This window comes from Schistocerca serialis, chromosome 11, assembly GCF_023864345.2.
Source record: "Schistocerca serialis cubense isolate TAMUIC-IGC-003099 chromosome 11, iqSchSeri2.2, whole genome shotgun sequence".
NCBI lineage: Eukaryota > Metazoa > Arthropoda > Insecta > Orthoptera > Acrididae > Schistocerca > Schistocerca serialis.
The window spans coordinates 214,094,309-214,115,274 of NC_064648.1; the positions used below are offsets into that span (position 1 = coordinate 214,094,309).

Sequence of the window (20,966 nt, forward strand, 5' to 3'; positions counted from 1 at the left end):
TTAGTGCTATTGTGCATGTCACCGTACAACACTGATCATTTTACAATTCTCAAAGCAAACAAAATGCGGTACGAATAACAAAAGAAAATCAGCAAATACACCCGAGCAATGTCAGTAAGCACATTGTCTGAACTCAACTCAACTTATTCCCACTCACTATCACATAAATAATGCAGTGTGAATAATTACAGTGAATTCTTTCTTACGAAAGGGCATGTCTCACGTGAACACAGTTAGCAAGCACGTGCGACCCATGCTGACAAGAGCATCATCTCAATCCCACTGCTAAGCTCGGACTAACTGTTGCACCATGCCAAGCACTCGTGCCCAGCAACAAAAATCACACTCATAGTCAGCAGGAAGTGATTATTGTGGAATTCTTACCTCAGCTAAACAAGAGGTAGCTGGAACACACACTCTGCGATGAAGTAGATCGATACATTTATGAACAAACGTTACAAACAATGGCAAATACCTTGATGTGTGAGAATCTAAGATCGTCAAACCCCCGTTGCACTGAAGCCCTCATTCAAACCTTGTCCCCCAAAACCAAATGACAAGTAGCAACACCTACACTTTAAAAGTTATCACCATATCCACATCAAATGCCCCCCCCCCCCCCCCCCCCCCTCCCGACAGACTGGCAAGCTGTCCCACAACTACCCCTACAGGCATTATTCACAAACTAATGCCCTCCTGTCAGAAGCACCCTCATCACCTAGGATCTGATATGCCTCCACTGAACATACCACACACTCTCGGACTGAGCCCTGAAATTGGATACCCTCCCTTTTGTCTCCCACCTACTCCACCCAGTGTTGGCATCCATCGCTCTGGTCGCCTCTGTAACTTAACAGTCAGACTCTACAACAATGTCACATGATTATCCACACCTTGATGTTGCTACCCCGCAATATTGTCCTGTCCCAAACACCTGTTGTTAACTGTATGATTAGTTATGATAAAATGACTGGAAACATCACATTGGTGGTTAAAAAATTATTGTAGCTTGAATATTATTAAAGTATGCCAAGGCAATGGCACACTGAGAATCCACAATGTTCTTGGTACAATTTGTTACAATTGTCAGTTAATAACACACCTATGTTTAACACTTTCAGAAGTGCTCGTATAGCACAATGGGTAGCGTCACAGAATTCTCAGGTGTATGTCAATGTGTCACTGGTCTGCGTCTCCTTGGAGACAATTTTTTTTTTTTTTTTACTGACAGTGGCGTTTCTTAGCAGGTTCTGATACTTTCTTGTTAAATTAATAAAAGTATGTTCTCCAATATCCCATGTCATGCACTTTCTGGGAAGTCAGTTTGTTTGCTTGATTGGTTTTAGCTACAAAACAGCATGCACTACTTAAACGTTCTTGTTTTAAGTGTATTCCACATATTGTAGTGATTCTTGCTGAAGAAACAGTGATCAAGTACGAATGGCCTTAGGATTTTACTAAATAGTAAGAATAACAAAATCATTTTTATCTTACATGGTGAATTATTGTAAATTTGCATCACACTACTTGTAATGGAACTTTTGTATGCCACTGTTATTACTGACTGAACATGGTACATTCCTTTTTGCCTTACAACATTTTCATGGATATTAAAGTTTTTATTTATGTATACTACAGACAAAACATGACTAGCCTATGGACAAGGGAGTAACTGTCCATTTTAACAGAGCTAACATAGCAAATCTATGCTCATCCCTTTAATAATCAATATGACGTGCGAGCGAGACGCAGCCAACAACAGCCACTGGAGCGCACTGCAATCGCATATACCACATCGAGGAACACATGCCATACGCACAAGTTACATTGTTTCTGAGTTTTCAGCAGCACGCTGAACTCGGAACACTCAGTGTTGACATTCGAAACCACAGTCTGTGTGTAACAGTTTTAAACGCTACTCCACTGGTAAGTATGGGACAATAATGATCCAAACTAATATCTCCATAAAGAGATATAAAAAATTAATAATTAAAAAAATATTACGACTTACTTACACTTGGAAACCTTGTCGGCTCTGGCACTTCTCTCGGAAGCAGTTTGTCATCCATATTAGTGCCTGTAAGGAAAGGGACACATTAGAGACAAAGGCCAGTAATTTTAATTACAATTCTAGAAACTGAATCAGTGCCAGGTAGGACATACAAGTCTCCTGCACTTGTGTATGCATGCACCTCTCCCCCACAAATAAACAGTTCAATAACCGAGCGAGTTGCCTCATTTAGCACTATCAGTATATGCAGTAAAAATATACTGATACTTACTTAGAATATTGTAAAAAGTAAATTAAGAACTACAAAAAATGAAAACCATGACTAAAAGAACTTCAATGATCCTGGTCTCACCTTGAAATAAAACAACAATCTTATCCCACCAGTTTTAAGATATGAATGTGCAATGCAGAGATTAACAATTCCAGAACTGGCCTATGATGAATACTGACTTATTTAACTGCCTCTCACTATGGCTATCATAAACAGCTTTCCACAGATAAATCAATACGAGGCCTCAAAAGTGAAGAGCTGGCAGAGCTAAGCAAGAAAAATTAGGCTGTTGGTGCATACTGTGGCTCTCACAAAGCCTTGCAACTGGGGGAGGGAGGGGTGGGGGGTGGGGACAGAACGGGAGGAGGGGGAGTGGTGGTGCAATACAGCTGAACAAAAGGATTTATTCCAAAAGCTAGCATGTTTACCTTCATTTTTGGTTTGTCTGTCAATGACTCAAGGCCGTTGTTCTTCAGTGAGTTGTCTCCCTTACCCCTACAGAGATAAAATATTCTTAATATCTGCAGCCATTTTTTCTCAGTTGCTACTTCAGTTATGCTTCATTATACACGCTGTTACAAAAAGGTACGGCCAAACTTTCAGGAAACATTCCTCACACACAAAGAAAGAAAATATGTTATGTGGACATGTGTCCGGAAATGCTTACTTTCCATGTTACAGCTCATTTTATTACTTCTCTTTAAATCTCATTAATCATGGAATGGAAACACACAGCAAGAGAACGTACCAGCGTGACTTCAAACACTTTGTTACAGGAAATGTTCAAAATGTTCTCCGTTAGCGAGGATACGTGCATCCACCCTCCGTCGCACGGAAACCCTGATGTGCTGATGCAGCCCTCAAGAATGGCGTATTGTATCACAGCCGTCCACAATACGAGCACGAAGAGTCTCTACATTTGGTACCGAGGTTGCGTAGACAAGAGCTTTCAAATGCCCCCATAAATGAAAGTCAAGAGGGTTGAGGTCAGGAGAGCGTGGAGGCCACGGAATTGGTCCGCCTCTACCAATCCGTCGGTCACCGAATCTGTTGTTGAGAAGCGTACGAACACTTTGACTGAAATGTGCAGGAGCTCCATCGTGCACGAACCACAATTTGTGTCGTACTTGTAAAGGCACATGTTCTAGCAGCACAGGTAGAGTATCCCGTATGAAATCATGATAACGTGCTCCATTGAGCGTAGGTGGGAGAAGAAACTAAAATGAGCTCTAACATGGAAATTAAGCATTTCCGGACACAAGTCCACATAACATCTTTTCTTTATTTGTGTGTGAGGAATGTTTCCTGAAAGTCTGGCCGTACCTTTTTGTAACACCCTGTATACATATGAAAAATCACTCTTTTGCAACTGAATGTTTTATTTGTGTGTACTAAATAAGTAAGAGCACTTTCAGTGTGCCAAAGTATATATTATGGGCAGTGCAGTGTTTAAATGCAACCTAAAAATGGAAGAAATCTCTACTATGTGCACCTAGTACATGCAAAAGAATGTATGGATATGTGACAAGGACATAAAAATGAATACCATCGAGGACGCCCAGCATGAACAGGCAAAATATGTTTGATACATCTAAATAAGAATGATTTTTTTCTTGTCTACAAGATAAAGCACATGGAAATAAAATTTGTCAAAGTAAAATTTGCCAAACCCTGAAAAAGTGGACCCAATACTAGGCAGGCTAAATATTACAGAAAAGAAAAAAGAACACAGATAAACTAATTAAGCAGCTCAGTTCAAAGCGTTTCATCATTAGAAGCATCTCTCATCTCTCACTGTGTTGTTCTGAAGACAAGAGGGTTTTCTCATTTTCCCACTGTCACTACCTGTTGTCTTGTGGACTTACTATATACACTGGGGGAGTGCACCTACAGTAATTAAGCAAAATGTTTGTACAACAGCAAGTAGTATAACTACTGAATAAATTAGATAACTGTACATCTTACACAAGGCTTGACACTCAATTCCCAACATGTTTACTCCCAAATGGTTGTTGTTGCTGACAATAAAAATCAGATTTAGCTGAAATGTTTCTTACACAGTCACAATAAAGACACGACAACAATTTTCATCTAGACTTTGCCTGGTTGTGTACTCTGATGGAAGATATACAACAAATTCCAATCCAACATAAAGCAAGAAATTGCAAATCCCTGCCAATTCAAAAGAAAATTAAAAACATACCTCATTAACTACTCTTTCAACTATCTGAAGATCTAGGTTCAGTGATATGTTAGCCATATAGTAAATATTAGTGTTTGTGATAAAGCTGTATGACAAGTAATAATGTACTATAAATAACACTCAGTATTTATGGATGTAAAAATATTTTCTTTGAAAAATGCTTTGTAATAAAATGAATAGTAAGTTGCCGAAAGCCAAAGCTACATATTAAAAATTAGGAAGTAGCAGCTTCTTCCAAAATAGCAGCTTTCTTTCCAGTGCCTTGGATTAAAGTCAGGTGGAATTAATATGAACAGTGTTTAGTATAGGGATAGTTTATTGTTAGCAAAGTATACACATTAAGTTTCTTTGACTCACCTCCATTTTGGTAAAATTTACCGGTATGCCTCGACATGTTTCTGCCCTGAAGATTCTCTTTCTCGACAAGATCTGCAGAATGTGACCAACCAATGCAAACTTTTCATTTCGGATGCACCAGAAGCTTAGTTTCGAAAACCATATTTAGTTCAGTGAAAGCACAATAGAATATGTTCACTATTCCATTTACTTCTTTCACTGTCCAACTTTCATTAACTACAAAACATCACAGACAGAAAGTGTGACTTCATTTTGAATTTGTACCGCTAACTTCTCAATGTGTGGATCACACATTATTCTTGTCCCATTATTATTGACACTCTGTCTCTTACGTAGATGGGACCAGTGTGATAAGCTTGGCGTGGTATTTATAAACCCAAAGAAATTTGTAAGTAACAAATGTCTGGGTGTAGATTGTGTACATCTAAATAGGCTATTCTCAGTGACTGAGTAAAATGTTTTTCGACATTTGCAAAATCACCAATTATCAGGGAAACTGACAGTGTGTGGAACGGATGTTAAAAACAAAAGAATCAACTGCAAATAAAAAATGTAGATATATTGGAAAATATGATTTACTTAAAAGCATTCAAAACAGTGATAAACATTTTCTAATGCATTCAAATATAAATGGTATAGCCTTAGATTTGTTGTAACCCAAGTTATTCTAAAACTGATGAACTTCCAAGTTTTACTTTCAGAATGTTCAAATTTAAAAATTGTATGTTTAAACAAACATTGGCTGACAAAGGCAGTACAGAAATTCTAAACAAAATTGAACATTTTACACTTGTCAGTAGTTTTTGTGGAGGTAAAAGGTCTCATGGGGGCTGCTGCATGCTTCTAAATGACTCAATAAATTTTAAAGACAGTGAGTTCGATTGTTTGAATGAGGAAGGTAATTTTGAAAGTTGTGCTGTGGAACGAATTGATTTAAATACTGTATCTCTTTACAGAATTCCTGGAAATGCTGTAACAAAATTCTTTTTATCTAAATTTCAATGTCTATTAGAAAGACTTCCGAAAACCAGAAAGAAAAAAAAAATGTAATTGCAGCCAACTTTAATATAAATGTATTAAATAATAATAATGACATTGTAAATCTTTGTCACTTAATTCAGAAACATGCTTTTAATTTAAATTTCACTTAAAGTACTAGAAGAAATAGCCACTCTGAAACACATATTATCAGTTTCCAAAAATAGGAAAACCAAACCGTGTGAAAACATGTTTTGAAAGGAAAGAGAATGTAAATATATTTCCTAAAAAACTATAAACAGGCTTCTAGATAATAGTGTGTCAAGTGAAAAAAATTTCAAAACATTCCTAAATGGTTTCCTAGATTTTTCAACTAAACTTTCTCCCTCAAGCCTGGCAACAAAGAGTGGCCAACAAAATAAACTGGATTACACAAGGAATAAAAGTTTCTAGTGCCAGGAAAAGACAACTTCACAATGAGTTAAAACATGACAAAAATTCTGACTAAAGAGATATAAGAATACATTCAAAAAAGTTGTACAGGCAGCAAGAAAATTGGATAACAACCTGTTTATTAGTAAACATGAAAATAAATCAAGGGCTATTTCAGATGTTCTCAAATCTGTTAAAACATTCAAAAGAATTATCCCAAAAGATGTAGAAGATGCTGCAGTGCCTTTAAAAAACAAGAAATCAGCTGGGTGGGATGAAATTCCAACCACTGTAGTCAAGGCTGTTTATAATATCATTTCTTATCCATTGGCTGAAATTATTAATCAGACATTTGAGGTAGGATATTTCCCAGATGTGTTAAAATATGCTGAAATAAGACCATTGTTCAAGAAAGGTTCAACAGATGACATGGGAAACTGCTGCACTATTTCCCTGATGCCAGTTTCTGCTAAGGTGATAGAAAGGATTATTGCAAAACATCTTGAAAACTTTCTTATATAAAATGACATTATACTTAAAAATCAATTTGGATTTCTAAAAGGAAAAAATACAATAAACACTATCAGGGAATTCACTGAAAAGACAAGCTCTGCTTTAGACAAGGGTAAAAAGGTCACAGGTATTTTTTGTGATTTGACCAAAGGTTTTGACTCTGTCAGTTACTTGCTACTTCTACACAAGTTAGAGAGAGATGGGACCGTGGACAGGGCATTACAGTGGTTCAAATCTTATTGGTCAGAAAAAAAACAGGGACTTATGCTAAATTCAAACAGGAAAATATCATTCTCGGACTGGGTTAGGTTAGGTTAGTGTTGTTTAACGTCCCGTCGACAACGAGGTCATTAGAGACGGAGCGCCAGCTCGGGTTAGGGAAGGATGGGGAAGGAAATCGGCCGTGCCCTTTGAAAGGAACCATCCCAGCATTTGCCTGAAACGATTTAGGGAAATCACGGAAAACCTAAATCAGGATGGCTGGAGACGGGATTGAACAGTCGTCCTCCCGAATGCAAGTCCAGTGTGCTAACTACTGCGCCACCTCACTCGGTCTCGGACTGGAAAAAGATTTGTACAGTGGTCTCAAAGGCCTTAATTTTTGGGCCTTATCTTTTTCTGCTGTACATAAATGATTTACCTTTAAGCGTTGATGTTCACTCCGGTTTATTCACAGATGATATCTCAGTTTTAATTGAAAATAACAATTTTGAACAAATTCACGATACTGGGGATAAAATAATGGGAAACCTAGACCGATGGTTTCAGTAAAATGGATTAAAACTTAAGTCACAAAAACACAATCAGTGCAGTTCAGTGCTAAAACATCATCAGCATCTCCCATGAAAATAGTGCACGGCAATCAGGAAATGACTGAAGCAAGTTATGTAAAATTTCTAGGTCCAAATCTTGACAAAAATTTAAACTGGATAGCACATGCAGACTTCTTAGCAAACAAACTAAACAGCCTACCTAATGCGATGAACATTTTATCTGGTTCCACCCTTATGGATACCAGGAACATAGTCTACCACAGCAACTTTAAGAGTACGGATATAATTCGATACGGAATAATTTTCTGAGGAACTCTGCGAAGAGCCCAAGATTAATTACACTTCAAAAGAGAATTATAAGAAACATGGGTTTAGTTCAAAAAAGAACATTGTATCACCCATTATTTAAAAAATTAAAAATATTCAACATTCCTTCTCTGTACATATACGAAATTTTTATTTTCATACATAAAAATCAAAACTCACTTGACAATTTTCATTTTAACCACAATTACAGTACTTGTCACAGACACAGTATCACCCTTCCCTCTCATAATTTAAAACTTTACACTCAAAGACCACTGTACATGGGCTTAAAAATTTACAATAAACTAAATAACACAAATCTGTTAAATATGGAGTTGGACCCACTAAAAACATTGTTATTTAATACACTAATGGAAAAATGTTGTTATTCAATCGAAGAATTAATGCAGGACACTTTGGCAATTTGAAAATAAAAGAAACAATAAAGATTACGTATTGTATAATAAACTGTTAATATATTGTATTTATTGTATTGCAAGCTGCAAAATGACCATAAGTGTTATATATGTTCTTGTTAAAATGTTCATGTCTGAAAATTCAGAAATGTCTGCTTAAATATGATAATTATTATTATCTTTTTTTTAAGTAATTTGATGCGCCTCCAGTACAAAAATCTTTGATTTGTCACTACATTCTACATGTTTTCACATTTACAACAGAGGCAGAGAGTAGAATGTCACAGCTGGCAAAGAAATGGAAGCACCTACCAGCTGTCATGTGAGCAACAAATGGTATGCGGTGTCACCTATGGCAGTGACAGATGTAAACAAATTTAATGCAAACCCTTGACACTGCATACAAATAGCGTGCGCGTCCACACACACACACACACACACACACACACACACACACACAGAGGTTTTCAAGTATTAAAAAACCTACCAAAGCACATTAAATGTCGGGTCGATAAGGTGATTGAGTTTAAACTGATTTAAAGAAGTTTCTGTTGGGCAACTCCTTATACTCCACTGAAGATATTTGTCACAGAAAATACCGAATACAATATTTTTGATCATTCGAGAATTGGCATTGCAAAACTACAGTCATTTCTAATATAATGTCTTAACAAAATTTGGATTTAATTTAGATAATACATGCACCTTTGACTTCTTTCCACAGCTCTGAGACAGACACCTCTCTACAGGATCTGTGGTCTATGAGTAACACAAAGGATTACTCCGAAAGAGAATATAAGTGTGTTCTACTCCAGCAACCCACCCGAGATCAAAGTGCCTGAGATCTCTTGTCCCAACTCTGCTGAGCACAACTCTCACTCAGGCAGCCACTACAGGGATCAAAGGCTTCACAGCCAACATATTCCACTTAGGGCCTACAGTAGTAGCAGAAGTGCTGTCCAATCCTGAGCAGATCCATGTATCCTCATACCAGGAATTCTAAGACAGTCAGCACATTTTTTTAGACACATCTGGACACCTTAAAACTGCAACTAGCCTATATTGTAATATCATTTACAAACATTGCACAAAAAAAATGCATAATGGCTTGAGTATGATAGTGCTCTGCCTCAAAACATTGGCTCTGATGACAGACAGGTGGGTCATTCCACACCAAGTGGTCTAAAACTGAAAAAAGTTCCCACCATCATGGTCTCCAATTTTCGTCAAATTTTAACTGTAGCTTTAGTCAAGTGTTGAAGTAAGTTTCCCAAGATTTCAGGCCTCTAGCTGCAATAGCTGCTGATCTAGACCCCCTTGTCTGAAGTGTACTTAGTCCGTGTGCATGCAACATAAAAAAAATGTCATATTTGGAGTCTAATAAAATCGAAACTAATTCATAAGAATGGTTAGTAAGATGCGACCCTGTACAGTTTTTTTTGCTGATTCCAACGAAATTATGTATAACATTACTCATGCAAACCCCGGTCAAATAACTCGACTCAAAGTATACTTCAAAATTTGTCGTGACACAACGCGACAAATTTTGACCAATATTAAGACTGCAATGATTTCCTTGCAGTTGAAGATATGGACTTGAACTTTTGGCCAAGCTTCATGCTTGTGCTAGACATAATGCAGCCGGATTTGCAATGATCCAGGCCATATGGTCGCCCTGCAGTATCTCTTCAAATTAGGCAGTGTCAGCACAAACGGTAAAATTTACCAAAGTTTCAAGCCAATTACTAAAAAATAGTTGGCCTGAATCTGCTTGTGAATAGTATCACCTAAAAGAGAAACTCTTGCTCTACAAGACTGACATTTGTTTTTTTTGCAACGCGACCATTAAGTACTCATTAACTCACATCAAAGTTGTTATATTTTGTATGCGCGATGCACTAATTTTTCTTCATTTCTAGGAATTTGAATCTTAATAGTCGCTTAGAATTACTGATATAATTGGATATTTCATTCGTGTTTTATTCAGTGATTGGCCAGTGAGAGATGTCAGAAGTTAATGAAGAAGAAGAATCGTTGGCCCCCTGTTCAATTGGAAAAGATGCTGCTGCATCGAAGTGCCATGTTATCTTCTATGCTAAGAAGACTGGATTCAAAGCGTTTAGTGATTTCACAGAATGTGACCAGAAATTGCTTGTTTCGCGTTCAGAAGCCAAACTTGACGAAAATTTCATCATTTGCTTCCACCATGAAGCCCTCTTCCTACATGAATATCAAGCGATGCAAAAGAAATGTTGCAATCCATTCAAGAAGAGGAATCACAATGTAAAAGCTGGACTTAGACTGCTTGATAATGAAACAGCTGCCAAACTTTGCCTGTTAAAGAAAAAAGAAGTGATTGATATAAAACCTGGTCAGAAGCTTTGCCCTCGCTGCATGTCGGCACTGAACCAAAAGCTAGAAGATTCATCATCACTATCAACCCAATCTGAACAAGATTTCACAACGGATGAAACTGAACCAGCCATCAACAAAAGTTTATCATTTATTGGTGCTTCACCATTGAAAAGAAGACAACTAAGTAAAAGAGATAAGCAAAGCTATGCAAAAAGAAAGATCTTGGATGCACAAAGTTTAATTGGGAATCAAATTGCTGCTGCTGTAGGAATCAATTACGATGAACAGCCAAGTTCAAGTAAAAGTCGCCCATGCAATAATTGTGCAGATCTTGATAATCTTATAGAAGAGTTGAAAGAAAAATGTAAAGTGTCAAATCGTAGGACAAAAGTTCAAATATTGACCTTGGTTCCAAGAAGCTGGACAATTAAAGATACGACAACAGCATTTAATGTATCAGAAAGAATGGTAAAGCAAGCGAGAAAACTGAAGAATGAGCAAGGTGTTCTAGCTTTTCCAGCAAATCGGCAAGGAAGGAAGCTTTCAGATGAAGTTGTCCAGAAAGTACATGACTTTTTTCAAGATGACGAATTCAGCAGACTTTGTCCAGGGAAGAAAGACTGTGTGCCTGTGAGAATTTCAGGAACAAAGGTGTACAAGCAAAAGCGGTTGTTGCTTTGCAATTTGAAGGAAATGTACGTGTCTTATCAGAAGCAAAATGGACCAGAAATTGGCTTCTCAAAGTTTTGCGAGCTTAGACCAAAATGGTGTGTTACAGTTGGCTCTGCTGGAATGCACTCAGTTTGTGTCTGTACAATACACCAAAATGTCAAGCTTATGCTCACTGGTGCATCAATCAATGAAGACTACAAGGAAATTCTTAGCAAAGCTGTTTGCAGCTTGGAAAACAAGGATTGTATGCTTCATCGTTGTGAAAACTGCCCTGGTCCAGAAGGTGTAGAAGCAGTTATTGCAACATATTTTGAAGATAATGACCCTGAAGAACTGATTGAGTACAAACAATGGATTCATACCGACAGGGATACTTTAGAAACAAAGCAGCTTTCAACAGAAGAGTATGTTGAAGATATTGCAGCAAAAATTTGGAACCTGTCTTGTCATCACTACATTGCCAAGCATCAAAGCCAGCACCTGAAAGCTCTCAAAACTGATTTGAAAGAAGGCGAATTCATAATACTAATGGATTTTGCTGAAAACTATTCATTTATTGTTCAAGATGCAGTGCAAGGCTTTCACTGGGAAAACAGTCAAGCAACAGTTCATCCATTTGTAGTCTACTACTGTGAAAACGAAGAGGTGCAATGTGTGAATCTTTGTGTTATTAGTGACTGCCTTCGACACGATACGATTACTGTCCATGTTTACATTGGAAAAGTAATCAATTACCTGAAGATGCAATTTTCCAAAATAAGCCACATCCACTACTTCAGTGATGGTTCAGCTGCACAATATAAGAATTTCAAGAATTTTCTCAACTTATGCTATCACAAAGAAGATTTTGAAATAACAGCAGAATGGAATTTCTTTGGAACAAGCCATGGAAAGTCGCCTTGTGATGGCATTGGAGGCACAACAAAACGGTTGGCAGCAAGAGCAAGTTTGCAACGTCCATATGAAAACCAGATTCTAACACCCAAAGATCTTTTCAACTTCTGCAATGATAATATCAATGGAATCAAATTCTTTTTCATCAGCAAAGAGGAAGTTGAAGAAGAAAAAGCTTCTCAAGAAGAAAGATTCCTGCAAGGGCACACTCTAGCTGGCACAAGAGAAAACCACCATTTTTTGCCCATTGATATGACGACAATTAAGGTCAGTAGAGTTTCTAATGATGCGACATCTTTTTTGGCCAAAATTAGTGCTGCTGAAGTAGTAGTTCAAGTCATGGATCTTCAGCCTGGGCAGTATGTTGCTTGCATTTATGAAAAGAAATGGTGGATTGGAAACATCGTTGAAATCTCAGTCGAACAGAAAGATGCTTTCATAAGCTTTATGCATCCTCATGGTCCTGCAAGTTCATTTTATTGGCCCTTAAGACGTGATACTTGCTGGATTCCAGAACAACTTATCATTGGTGTTATTCCAGCTCCATCAGTGACATCATCTGGTCGGCAATACAGTTTTCCTGAAAGCATTCTCTTGCAAATCAACGATGCTTCCAGAATGATGAAGTAACTGAGGAAGACAGGCTTGGGAACCTGCATAAAGAAACCCACAATCAGGCTTGGGATCCTGTGGTAAAGACACCCTGTAATCAGGCTTGGGAACCTGCAGTAAAGATACCCACCCGTGGCTGTTACTGCATGGCTATCGGGCGTGGCCCCTATGGCGATGGGGATGCTGGTTTTATTGTGATAACCAGTAATGGCTCAGCCATCATGGACCAACGCAGGGCACTGCGCACACAAAATATAAGATACTTTGACCTGAGTAAATAAGCACTTAATGGAAGCGTTGCAAAAGAAAAATATATCCATCTTGTAGAGCAAGAGTTTCTCTTTCAGATGATACTATTCACAATTAAATCCAGGCTGACTATTTTGTAGTAATGGGCTTTGAACTTTGGTAAATAAAGCCATTTGCGCTGACACTGCCAAATTTGAAGAGATTTTGCAAGGCGACTATAAAGCCTGGGTAGTTGGAAATCCAGCTGTATTATGTCCAGCACAAAGATAAGACTTGGTAAAAAGTTCAAGTCCATATCTTTATCTGCAAGGAAATTATTGCAGTCTGAATATTGGTCAAAATTTGTCGCATTAAGTCACGACAGAATTAGGGGTACACTTTGAGTCGACTTGTTTGACCGGATTTTGCATCAGTAATCTTATAATTAATTTCGTTTGAATCAGCACAAAAAACTGTACAGGGTCTCATCTTACTAACCATTCTTATGAATTGGTTTCAATTTTATGAGACCCCAAAAATGGCATTTTGTCTGATGTCGCGCGCATGCGAACTTACTACCCTTCAGACAAGGGGGTGTAGATCAGCAAGTATTGCAGCTAGAGGCTTGAAATCTTGAGAAACTTAATTTAGCACTTGACTAGTGCTACAGATAAAATTTGAAGAAAATTGGAGACATGATGGTGGGAAGGTTTAGACCACTTGGCATGGAATGACCCAGGTCTGTCATATGGCCTGGGGTTTACGTTAGTTGGAAAATAACAGTCAGGTGGAAATATAAATAAATGCAGGCTGCCACTAGACAGAGTCCCCAACTTTCTTCTTTCTGGACTAATTCCTACTGATAAGTTACACAGATGAGAGAACCATGAAATTCTTTAGCCCAATACAATTTAAAAATGGGCAATGGCCATGGCACCAATATATTTTAATTCTCGATAACAAACCGTTTCTCCTTGATAACTCCTGCTACTGTGTAAAACTATCTCTGCCAACATAACTTGTAAAGGGTGGTGGCTAGGAGTTAATAACTCAATCTCAATATATTAAAAAAAAAAAAAACAGCTCCACAAATTTTCAGCATATAGCCATCTTTAAAAATTAAGTTATGGTCCGCTTGTAAAATTAATCGTTCCACATCATTATGATTTATGGTACAAAGGAACCATGGAGCAGGAACCCAGCAAGCAAACAAATAACATGCATATATATTATAAAATAAACTTAAAATGCACATACACTTCTTGGCAGTACGGGTAGTTTTGGAGCAAACACCTATTTATGACTCCTTAGCAACAAATATCTCCTTGGTGTCATTTGGGAGGAGTGCTACGAGTAAGATTCAAATAACGGCAAAATTAAAGAGACTTTTCGTCCCATCTCACGTCGTTTTAACTAAGAAGAACAACACTGCAACATGCACCGAAAAACTTGTCAAATACTCAACAAGAAGAGTTCCCGAAATTTTCATTAATTGTTGTATAATATTATATACACGTAAACACAATTATCGAGCGCTGGGATAACTTTCCTGTCCGTACAGCTTAAAACAAAAGGAAAGAATATTTGCATCATTAAACAAATAACCCCCTGCACTCGAAGATCTCGTGTGTAGAACAAAGTAGTTACCAAAATTAATTTGGCAACATCACTACTTATTCTCTCAACATAAAAAATATGCAGCAATTTGAAATTATTACTGTCTTCCAACAGCTTCAAACAGTTATGGATATGCGAAATTTCATAGTTCCTCATTCTTACCTGGGGCTTCTTATAAATTTGAATAAAATTCCAACACTTATATATCTTCAGCGCACTTCTGAAACGATAGACGGATGTCGAACAACTGCACGTTACGTAACAATATATGTTCTTGCAGCACACCGATTACTTTATTATGATAACGAAAAACTTGTTCTATTACTGTTATTAAAGAGAGGTACGGTATTATTTGTTTTAATAACCAAATCCAATTCAAACACTTAAATTAACGCGCCAAACATGTTAACACTCCACAGTACACCACCATTCCATTGCCAACAAAGAAGCGTCTGAAAATGAAAAGTCCGTAAAATATTTTCAGTGTACACAATCACGTAATGATTATTATACAAAATAGTAGCTAGAGTAACTTATATCGGAGAAATTTAATTCATATGGAGAAAGACATTCACACATATGTCCCACCTAATTAAAAATAATAATAACTTATCGTCATTATATTATAACATCAATTGATATTAACCGGATATAAAACTAGTTTATCACCTCAAACATCCAGAGTCCTAATTATTAGATGCCAATGTGGAAAATTCCATTTTTATAGCGTCTCTGAAACTTTTTGATGTTTCGGTGTTGGCAGTTTACTATCATGCGAAACTGCCACTAGATCAGTACTCATTTGTTTTTTGGCCGCAGCTGGAGTTGTCCACAGACTGCTTTTTAGGAAGTAAATAAAGCTTTCGATTTAAACTTCTACTCTCGCCTATCTGTTGAAAAACGGTGGAGACATTAGTTTGCAATTTATTATTACTATTAATGTTTATGATACACGATGTAAATAACATAATATTTTCCGAGAGTTTTGTTTTAGCTTTTCTTTGTTAATGCTGTTAATTTTCTGCATTAATGTTTTAATGGCTGTATTATAAAGTACTTCGCTTCTGGCACCCATCAACTTTATTGTTTCAATTTTATCCCTGCTGATACTTTCGTGAATGTTAGACTGCCTATTTAACATGGTTCGCTCCATTCTTTTAAAGAGTGTATGAAACGACGATCTACAATGAACGAGAGAGGTTAGAGAACTTGCATGTCTGTAAATCAGAAGCAATATATGCACGACAAAGGTAGTTTATTGTAAGCGTGTGAGAAGTGTTATAAATTTTTTGTAATAATGGCTTTGTTCTTTCACCAATTGGCCCCTACACTGGAAAGTTGTGAAGAGTTGAATTGGTTTCAGTATTAAATAATATTGGTTACTAATAAAGTCTCAAGTGTATTTCCTAAGCAGCCATAACGTACGATTCTAATTAATGGACAGATATGCAAGATTTATTTTGAAAATGTATCGTTTGGAATTACAGAAAAATGGTGGATAATGTAAAATGCGGGCTTTTGATGGCGAAGAAAACATCTGAGAATGCTTTATTCAAGGAAAATTAGGTAAATCTTTAGCAAAAATATATGTTTTTTACGTACATTATTCAGCATAAATTCTTCGTTGAACTTCATGTAATGAGTATGTAGTGTGTTATTTATTATACAACATGGGAAAAATACATAAATTATATGTAAATTACAGTCGCACGACTTAAATGTAGCTACCGATGTCTCCATAATTTTCTACCAGTGACAAACGACATACAAGATAGGCATGACAACACAATGTAGCAAGTATTGCCAGTTATTAACAATAAAGTGTACTTTGCACTCTGATGAATGTTTCATGACACTTAGGAAACAAAGTACACGTGCCCTTTTGGAACCACTTTCCAGTGTGGAGATTCTTTATGACGATCTATAACATCCAAAGAGTGAAATATTATCTACATCAATACTCAGCAAACCACTGTGAGATTGATGTGAGAGGGTATGCCCCATTATACCAATTACAAGGGTTTCTTCCAGTTCCATTCACATCTGAAGCACAGGAAGAATGATTGACTGAATGCCTCTATGCGTGCAGTAATTATTCTAACCTTATCTTCATGACATCTGTGTGAGCAATACGTAGGGGGTATAGGATATTCCTAGAGCAGTCGTTTCAAACTAGTTATTGAAACAGTGTTAATAGACTTGGAATAGTTTACTTCAATCTTCAAGAGTCTTTCAGTTCAGTTCCTTCAGTACCTCTGTGACACTCACCCATGGATTAAACAAATGCGTGATCATTCATGCTGCCTTCTCTGTATATGTTCAATAAACCCCCGTTAGGCCTATGTGGTATGGATCCCACACACTTGAGCATATTCTGGAACTGGCTGCATGAGTGATTTGTGAGTAATCTCCTTTGTAGATACACTTCACTTCCCCAGTATTCTTCCAATAAACTCTAGTATACCACCTGCTTTGCCCATGACTGAACCGATGTGATCATGCCATTTTATAATCTAAATATGCTAAAGAGTAGACTGAAGCAATTATTAATAGAGAAGTGTTGTTACTCTATAGAGGACTTTTAAGTTGTAGTGCCATCTTGGAAAACAGTGTATATAGACAATGTCCCCGATCTATCAGTGGTATAAAAGAATGTAATTATACACTGTATAATGTATACTGTACTATCATAAATATAAGCTAAATTGTGTTACACTATAGAGGAATCTACTTGTAGTGCCCTTTTGAAAAATAATGTGTACAGACATGTGTCTGATCCATATGATGTTATGAAAGAATGTAAATATTTTACTGTATATGTGTAATGTAGTCTCAATTTCCCTGACAATGTCCAAAAACTTTTTGTTGTACGGACAGAATGTACCGAGTGAGGTGGCACTGTTATTAGCACACTGGACTCGCATTTGCGAGGATGGTGGTTCAAATTAGCATACAGGTATCCTGCTGTAGATTTACCTCATTTCCCCAAGTCACTTTAAACAAATGCCAGTATGGTTCCTTTGAAGGGGTGCAGGCGACTTCCTTCTCTAATCCTATAGGACCAAAGGCCTTGCTGTTTGGTCCACTCCCCCAAATCAACCAGGTATTTGTATGAGTTGGCTGCTTCCAACAGTGACTCATGGATATTATGGTCATAGGATATTAATTTTTTGAAGTGCAATGTCTTACATTGCTGAATATTTAAAGCAAGTTGCCAATCTCTGCACCACTTTGAAATCTTATCAAGATCTGACTGATTATTTATGCAGCTTCTTTTAGATAGTTCTTCATTATAGATAGGTGCACCATCTGTAAAACATCTGCTGTCAGTATTAATGTCGTCTGCAAGGTCATTGATGTACAACATGAACAGCAATGGACCCAACACACTTTCCTGAGGTATACCTGAAGTTACTGCTGAAGTTGAGCTCAGAATATGTGCTAAGATTCTGCAACAAATTGATGTCAAGGATATTGGATGGCAGTTTTGTGGATCATTTCTTCTACCCTTGTTGTAAATGAGTGTGATCTGTGTCTTTTTCCAAGAATTGGGCACTGTTTTTTGTTCAAGGGGTCTATGATAGGTTAAGTAAGAAGAGGGTCTAACACAGTCACAAATTCAGTATAGAATGTGACAAATATTTTCAGGCCCAAGAGCTTTGTTCAGCTTTAATGATTTCAACTGTTTCTCAATACCATTGATACTGATACTTATTTCATTCATCTTTTGAGTGGTACAAGGATTAAATTGGGGCAGTTCTGGGTTTTCTGTTGTAAAGCAACATTTGAAAACAGAGTTACACATTTCAGCTTTTGCTTTCTACCCTCAGCTTCAGTTCCTGTCTCATTCACTAGGTACTGGACACTAGTCTTGGTGCCACTAACAGCAGTTACATACAACCAGAATTCCTTTTAGTTCTGTGAAAGATCACCTGACAATATACTGCTATGGTACTCATTGAAAGAAACAGACATTGCTCTCTCAACAGCCAGCACTGGGTGTTTAAGAGCATCAAGAAGAATGTTCGATAAGAGTCATCAGCTCTGGCCAGTGATGTACTGTTAATGGCTGCTGTCATGCCGCCTTTTGGTGTATGAATTCACACTTTTGCTGTTTGTTGGCAAAGCCAACTAATTTGGAAAAAAAGAAAAAGAACTGGTATTGGTGACACACTGATCTGTAGCTCGTGAGCAGGTGTTAATGAATGTGATAATAAAAATATGTGGCTGCGGTAACCGATTGATCTATAGCTGTGTCCAATGTGTCAGTTGGGTTGGAAGATGAAAATTTGGTTGTGCATTGGCAAAGACAGTGATTGTGACACTAAAAAATCCTGATTGTAGTTTTTCAAAAAATGCCAATAACATCATGTTATAGTCACCACATTGTTTATGGTGTTCATCGCATGCTTCTTATGTCACAGGTAAAAGGCAACGGACGACTCATCAAACATTCCTCTACATCTGTTTAAGAAACAGTTACTGCAACGATTTCACTACTTCTAACACAGTAAATCATGTGGACAGGTTTGTTACATATCTGACATGTCAAGATGTATATCTTAACATAGAGACATTGGGTCTCATGCTTGTGCCACATTCACAGTGTTTAGAGAGTGAAGGTATTAAGAGCATCTTCATTTATGGTACACTCTGCTTGGTGACTTGCTCGTGCAAACTTAAATGCTAAAGTAAGATGAAGCATTTATGGCAACAAAAGAGGCTTACACAACCTTGTAGTACAGTATGAGAGCAACTGAACAAGGACTCCCTACTGACTGGTTCTCTCAGGTAATCTCCATACTTACAGGGTCTAGAGTTGAGTTCTTGAACACAAAATTCCTAAAGCAGTCAACAACCCCTCCCCCATCCCATCCCAAAAAAGACAATTTTGCAGATTTCTGAGTGCTGTTAAGCACAAAAAATACCTCCTCACGTGTATTAGTATCACAGTTTTTAATGCACACAAATAAACAATGAGAATAATTTGTAGAGTTGGCAGATGACTGCCACGCAGAGGCATCTGGACCAGGAAAAGTGTCTGATCATGAGGGCTGAGGTTTCCCACAGTTTCCTCAAGTGAGTTGGAGCAAACACCGAGACCACTCCCAAGCACAGCACATGGCAATTCTCCTTGTGCATTCAGAGTTTGCTTTATGTCTCTAATGACTTCATTCTCTCCAAGGTGTTAAACCATAATCTACTTTCCTTCTTTGAGTAAAATTTGATTTCAAAGCACATCAGCAAGCTTAATTTATTTAACATAAGCAGCAAATGATAAAAATCAGTTTCAAATAATGCCAACAGCATCCTTTTCTAGGGACAGAGTCATGTTGTTCTCCTGGTTAACAAAATTGCCAATTTTTAATGACACTTACAAAATCTCTGAATTTTAGATTTCCAAGACTATTAGCACTGTGGAAAAACTCAAAAGTAGAGGATTTCTTTGCTGTCTTCACTGTTATAAGAGATCAAAGGCCGCAGGATCAATGTACAGGTAGTGACTGGGGGCATATTTTCACTGTGAAGTATAAACAATGATACAAATTGCCAGTGTTCTGAAGAAAAGGGAAAGTTGTAAAAATGGACTTACATAAACCAGTGAACAGACGTAGGTAGCAACTCAAAGCAAAGGTGAAATAATGTTGCTACATGTCTGTGGAATTCTGATGTTTTCCTCCATCAGGTCCGGTCCAGAACAGTGTTACAGTAAGGAAACTCACTCAAATAACAAGTGGGAACTCCTTTAGGGGCACATGAATGATGCCCGGTACATCCTCACAAGCCCCCTGTGCAGGGAGGACTGAACAGAAACTAGACAATGTCTCCACAAAACACAGCTTTAGGTCAGGCTGTCATCAGGAGCAGCAATACTGTGGAGCTCCCAGCATGGTGACATGGAACCGTGCAGTCTACACTAAACATAGAAAATTAAACTCTGAGAGAATGGGACAATAATCATCTTGAGGGCATTAAATGAGGAAAGAATAAAAACAGTTGCACAGATTACTTCTAGGTCCAAGGCAGTGGGTGTACTATAAAAGATGACTCACTGAAACAGTCCAGCACCATGTTGAACGGATACATTTCTAATGGTACAAATATTACAATATGTACACATTCTTAATAACTTACCTGCAGTTTCACAGTTCAGTTGCACTATCATAAATTGGTTACAAAGAAAACAAATTTATTAGGTTAGGTTTGAATGATGATAACTCAGACTGACTGTTGAAAGAATGCTGATTTTGAGGTAAATATTGTGAAAGATGCAACATCAATGTAGGTACTTGAGATTGAAATGTATAGTGCACTTCAAATTAAGCAG

The 20,966-nt window shown here is 37.4% G+C and overlaps 1 protein-coding gene across 1 annotated transcript in view; it reads right to left on the minus strand.

Annotated features, from left to right (window-relative positions):
- The window catches only part of LOC126426986 (uncharacterized), a 104,060-nt gene extending 88,616 nt beyond the window's left edge, over nucleotides 1-15,444 (minus strand). The window contains exons 1-2 of the mRNA XM_050089143.1: nucleotides 15,308-15,444; nucleotides 2,016-2,077 (exon numbers count right to left, since the gene is read on the minus strand). Coding sequence (XP_049945100.1) covers nucleotides 2,016-2,077; nucleotides 15,308-15,316 — 71 coding nt within the window. The 5' untranslated portion in view covers nucleotides 15,317-15,444. The remainder of the gene's footprint in view (nucleotides 1-2,015; nucleotides 2,078-15,307) is intronic.
- Between the last annotated feature and the right edge of the window lie 5,522 nt (nucleotides 15,445-20,966).